Genomic DNA, 6,098 nt, shown 5'->3' with positions numbered 1-6,098 from the left:
TTCTGTCACACGCTTGAGGTATTCGGCCAATCACAACGCACTGGATAGCTGGCCAATCACAGCACATCTCGCTTTTCAGACCGATGAGCTTTGTAAAAATCGACGCGTTTCAGAAAGGCGGGGCATAGAGGAGAAACAATAATGTACAATATGTGGAAAATAATGTGTTTTTTTTAACCTTAAACCGCATAAACATTTAATTACACCAAATACACAAAATAATGTTCTTTTTAGCAACATCATATGACCCCTTTAAGAGCTACAAAAACATTTTGAGATCCAGTGATGCTAACCACATTATGTGGTTTTAAGAAAACAAAATATAACTTTGCATTACAACAAGAGTTTTAAACTTTGCTGACTGAGTTAGGTACAGATTTAAAGAAAACCATTCAGTCTAAAAATGTACATATGTGCATATCACTGCCTGGCATACAGTAACACAGATTATTGTTTAGGATAAAAGCATGAGGTAATTTAACGAATGCATACTATGTAAAGCACAAACATCTGATGTTAATACATTTACTCAGGACTATATAGAACTCATATTGGTCCAAAAACTTGTTAAGGTAGAAAGAAAACAAAAGTTGCCATGTACACCACCTGAGTTGCAAAGCAGTGGGCATATATGACATTATACAACTTAATTTCTTTACAGAAATGAAAACCAGGACAACATAACAGAATGTAATGCAGAAGTACTCCAGGCTACCCATTTGACAGTCAGGACTATTTCTCAAATCATCCTAGACCAGACTCCTGGAGTCCCACTCTCTGCTCTCACTCAGCATTATCAGTTTCATGAAGAATTTCTCAAGTTACATCTCAAGTTGCCCCAGTGACCAAACAGCGAGCAAAAGCAACAGTGTAGCGAAAAACTTCTTCAGATGTTTAGGTATTTGTGACCCTGGACCACAAAACCAGTCTTAAGTCGCTGGGGTATATTTGTAGCAATAGCCAGAAATACATTGTATGGGTCAAAATTATAGATTTTTCTTTTACGCCAAAAATCATTAGGACATTAAGTAAAGATCATGTTCCATGAAGATATTTTGTAAATTTCCTACTGTAAATATATCAAAACTTAATTTTTGATTAGTAATATGCATTGCTAAGAACTTCATTTGGAAAAATTTCAAGGCGATTTTCTCAATATTTAGATTTTGTTGCACCCTCAGATTCCAGATTTTCAATTAGTTGTATCTCGGACAAATATGGTCGTGGTTTTGTGGTCCAGGGTCATGTTTAGGAAAAAATCCTTGGTAGGAGCCAAAGTCAGCTGGGGAAGCCCATCTTAAAGGCATATCAAAAATATGAAAACTGTCTAAACACACAATAGATAGACTATAGTATTGTATCAGAAAGAGGACATCTTTGATATCATAAAATGATTATCAGAATTATATCTGGATACACATTAAAGAACACAATATTAATTTCCAAACCTAGCATGCTTGGTCCTCGATAATTGCCACTTATGGTTATATATATTATTTGGTGACCAAGATGCTGAAACCCTGACTTATTTATTATAACTTTTTGCCTCATTATATTTAATTTAATGGATGCTGCCTTACTGGGACCTCCTTACCCCTGCCCCAAAAGCCCACCCCCTAAAGTCTCTAACCCTAACCATATTTAACCTGCTCATCAATAAATGTGTCCTTGAAGGTTCAGGAACTGGGCAACTTTTATCTAATGGGTTTCTCTTGTAATTTTGTAACTGTGCGTTATTTAAACATTTTTTTTTTTAAATCCCAGAAAATTTGCATTGCTCTTCTGTGTCTGAGGTATTGCAAATTTTTGATGAATTTTAGTTTTTTTTTTTTTTATTAGCATAGTTGAAGATGGAGCGATAGGGGGACCACAAACAAAGAATCCAACTGTGCTGCCCTCAAAGCTCCAAAATGATTTTTAGATTACACTGACTGAAAAGTGTCTGTTAAATTCAACATTCAGTTTACCATCTTTTTGCAAGAAAAGCATGTTATGAAACAGTAGCAAAGTCCCAATCCATTGTGGATTGTCTCTGTCAGAATTATTAGGAGCTAGAAACCATATTTATGTTTGCATTACATTTACATTTAGTAATTTAGCAGACGCTTTTATCCAAAGCGACTTACAAATGAGGACAATAGAAGCAATCAAAACTAACAAAAGAGCAACAATATGTAAGTGCAAATGACAAGTCTCTGTTAGCCTAATGCAGTACACGTAGCAAGTTTTTTTTATTTACACACACAAAGAAAAACAAGTACATAGAATAGAAAAAATAGAAAACTTGTGTTTTTTTTAATAAAAAATAACATAAATAGATAAAGTAGAATGACCTACCAAGAGAGCATTGCAATAGTCCAGCCTGGATAGAACAAGAGCTTGAACAAGGTGTTGTGTTGCATGTTCTGAAAGAAAGGGCCTGATCTTATGTAACACTGAATTTAAGCAATTAAAAATTTGTGAGTCATTATGTGAGAAATTAGGAAAATATAGGGTGGGACTTTATTTTGTCCATTTAGAATTGAATGGATCACAATTTGTTCACATTGTTCAAGAATTCTTGATCATCCAGCTGCTACTTAGCCAACATGAGACAAGCTTTTGTGTTTTTCTTGGTGAGCAATGGTTTCCACCATGAATCCCATCTTAAGCCTAATGTATTTCTGATGGAGTCATGTTTACTGACCTTTGCCAAGGCAAGAGAGGCCTGATCTTTGGATGTTGCTCTAGGGATCTAGAGAGTTCCTGGATAATTCTGCATCAAACAGTTGTGTCAGTTTAACCATCAAAGCTACACTACCACACAGTACCACAATCCACAAATAAATATGTGTACAAACTGAGAAATTGGGGACAAAGATGTTTTCACAGCACTGCAGGCACGAGAAACAACAGCTCCCTGCAGGCATGGCATTTAACAGATAACAGATTGTATAGAAGCCATACAAAAGGTTACAACCTAATGTGGGAACAGGAAAATGATTAGGTGATGTAAGTGTTTAACTTTGTGTGAATGTGCATATGGTTGTGTACTACACAGCTGTATTTGTTGTAACAAATTATATATGCCAAAGCCACCATGCAAATTAGCATTCTATTATGGTCCCCAAAAAGAGAGAAAAAAATGTGTACGAGGAGAAAAACATAATGGAAAGAAACTCATACCCATTCTTTTCCATCATGTAAAAGTAAACAGACACTACAGTCAAAAAACCAACATCGGGGTTCACAATAATCCATATAACCACTAAAAAACCTTGTTGTAAACTTCATATGCAGCACTGCTAATGTTGGTAAAATTGTAGTAGCCTATGCTGTTATCATTAAAGGGGTCAAATGACGTTGCTAAAAAGAACATTATTTTGTGTATTTGGTGCAATGCAATTTGTTTATGCGATTATACAACTTAACCACTGATTTCTAGTTGTGTCCTCGTTTGGAAGGCAAACAAAGTAGTTTCGCTTTCACAACGCTTTCACAACAACACAACGACTCCACAACATGGCAGTGGCAGCAACAGCAAGAATTAAAGTTACGCCTTCTTTCTTTGCGTGAACATTTGGGCGGCGTTATGCAAATCTTCCCACATCATGACGTAGACATGTGGGGGGTGTTAGAATGAGCCGTTTCAGGTAGGCGTGGTTGACTCTTTACTTTTATAAAGAATATCTCTTTGGATTTGAGACTTTAGTCTTTGCAACTTTACAGATCTTCTTTATGCACCAAGAGCTTGTAACACTCCAAAGAGAAAGGAAAAATTTAAATGGCATAATTTGACCCCTTTAAGGCTTTCAGTCACTGAAATTCTAAATCAAATGTCACTCCTGCTAAACCTAAATAATAATTATTAATACATTAATATGAATTAAGGCTATCAAAATGTGGACTTTCAATATGTGTATTAAATTTCTGCTTAACTCTAACTCCAAATAGTACAATTTAATCAATATAAAAGTAAATTATCAAAACCAGTATGCTAAATCATTTCAATAATTTGTTAAATAATACTTGACTAGTATTTAACATTATGTAACTAAATAATATTTGGCATATAGACATATTTATGTATGTGCCTTCCAACAGGATAGGTTCACCCAGCTGTTTTTGCATCCATTCAAGATTTTCTCCATCTAGATATCACAGTTATTTCTTCTTCTTTTACTTTTAAAAATAACACATACTGTAACACCACATAGCAATACCTAGCAACCACCTACATCATGATGAACCGTTTTGCACAGGCAAACACTTTTCCTCCCAGAAAGTTAAATTAAATTAAATTACCCCATTCCAGGGAATAGTAAACAGTAGGCTAATAGTAGATTACTTGTGTCCTAGAGGAAAACAGACCACTGTCATATGGGAATTTGTATTGATATGGGAATCAAACATAAAAAGAGATTCATTAAGTGCACAGAAAACACAAAATAGCTTTATTGATTTTGAACCATACCTGTTTAGTTCTGTATAAAAAGTGAGAAATGGCCTACCGTACATTGTGTAATATTCCATCACAAAAGGCATTTCAAAAATAAATGTATGTATGTATGTAGGCCTACGTATGTATGTATGTAATAACATTTTCCTCTGCGCTAACAAGGCAACATGAAGGCATCATGATCACTGACAAACAGCTTTACTGAACCCCCTGAAAACACACGCACCCACAATGAGCTCCATTCAAATAAACAAGCATCAGATTCAGACATCAGTTCTTACATTAATCTTTTACATGCGTTTTGTTGGAAAGTGACTAAAGGTAAATTATGGCGTATTCTAGATGTATCTACTTCCCACAAAAACCTTCAGAATAAAAAAAAAAATACTCACCGCAAAGCAGCTGCATCCAAGCACAGGTTTTGTAGACGGTGGCGGTGTTGCAGAAGAAGAAGAGCGCCATACAGGCGATGCAGCTCAAAATGAGCACCATGGACAGCAGCACGAAGAAAGAGGCCGCCTTAAACGCGCCGGACGGGATGGAACTGAAGTCGGAAAATGTTCCCTGGCAAATCAGCTCCCGGTTCGAGTTACCGTCGCCCACGCAGTAATGGAACAACCCGAAGTAACCGGCATGTGGTGTACTCACGCTGTCCCCAATCCAGTAAGGCTGGATGAAGACTACCACGTTGATGGTGGCGAAGCAGATGGTGAAGATGGCCCACAGGACACCGATGGCTCGAGAGTTACGCATATAGTTGTCATGGTAAATCTTTGAGGCTTCTTGCGAAGGTAGCATTTTTTCTCGCTGGCTCCCAACCGTCTATTCTCCTGTGATTTGTTTCTGCTATTTCCGGCGTCTCTATCTCCCCCTATCTACCCCACCGGTACCCTCAGAAATGCGCTTCTGCCGCGAGTCCACTGACTGGAGATAAATAAAGATTTGATCTGATTTGAAGCAGTAAAGAGGTATCCGTCCGTGATTTGATTTGCCAGTCTTTCTGTCACACCAGAATTGATCATGAATCAATTAAATAATGGATGGGAGGTTTGTTATGATAATGCATTCGGTGAAAAAATACCCGTTCTGTTCCTTTCCACCTCCGTTCTAGAAAGCTGGCGAGACTACTGAAATTACATTGCAAAACAAATGTCTATGACAAAATCGACAATACACATTATTGCTGCTCTGTGTGTCTGGGTATCAATAGTATATCCGGTGCACCTCTCATTGGCTGTAATGCTGTCAAGATCTCAATGATGGATCTTCCGCAGACGAGCGAGAGCAGATGTAACGAAATCTGGAACATCAGCGAGAAGCGTCGCGCATTGTCGTAATGATAACCTGTATGTGTCCGTCGACAAAAACATCTGAGTTTCATTCAGGAGGGCAATCCGTTTCGCAGTTTAGGTATTTGTCTTTCCTTTCCAAGCCACCGCGTCTCCGTTGTCCTGTTAGGCTATTTCTTCTTTGCGCGCACACGCTTTTGGTGATGTTCAGAGCTGCCGGTGAATGCGCGTACACGATTTTGGATATTGCAGAAATTTAAATAAGTACACGCCCCTTTAACATGCGTCAATACAAAGTAGTAGCTGTAATTGTTTTCATACGCGTTATAGAGCACGTTTATATCTGTATATCTCTTTTTAGTTTAGCATAA

At 37.3% G+C, this 6,098-nt stretch overlaps 1 protein-coding gene across 3 annotated transcripts in view; it reads right to left on the bottom strand.

Annotated features, from left to right (window-relative positions):
• lhfpl4a (LHFPL tetraspan subfamily member 4a) overlaps positions 1-5,565 on the bottom strand; it is a 36,060-nt gene extending 30,495 nt beyond the window's left edge. For all 3 annotated transcript variants that reach the window (XM_016443820.1, XM_016443821.1, XM_016443822.1), the window contains exon 1: positions 4,831-5,565. In XM_016443820.1, coding sequence (XP_016299306.1) covers positions 4,831-5,236 — 406 coding nt within the window. In that variant the 5' untranslated portion in view covers positions 5,237-5,565. The remainder of the gene's footprint in view (positions 1-4,830) is intronic.
• Between the last annotated feature and the right edge of the window lie 533 nt (positions 5,566-6,098).

The sequence above is a fragment of the Sinocyclocheilus anshuiensis genome, unplaced genomic scaffold, assembly GCF_001515605.1.
Source record: "Sinocyclocheilus anshuiensis isolate Anshui unplaced genomic scaffold, SAMN03320099.WGS_v1.1 scaffold1867, whole genome shotgun sequence".
In the NCBI taxonomy this organism is placed as follows: Eukaryota; Metazoa; Chordata; class Actinopteri; order Cypriniformes; family Cyprinidae; genus Sinocyclocheilus; species Sinocyclocheilus anshuiensis.
Note: the sequence above shows the minus strand (reverse complement) of the source record. Positions and strands in the feature narration are given on the sequence as shown.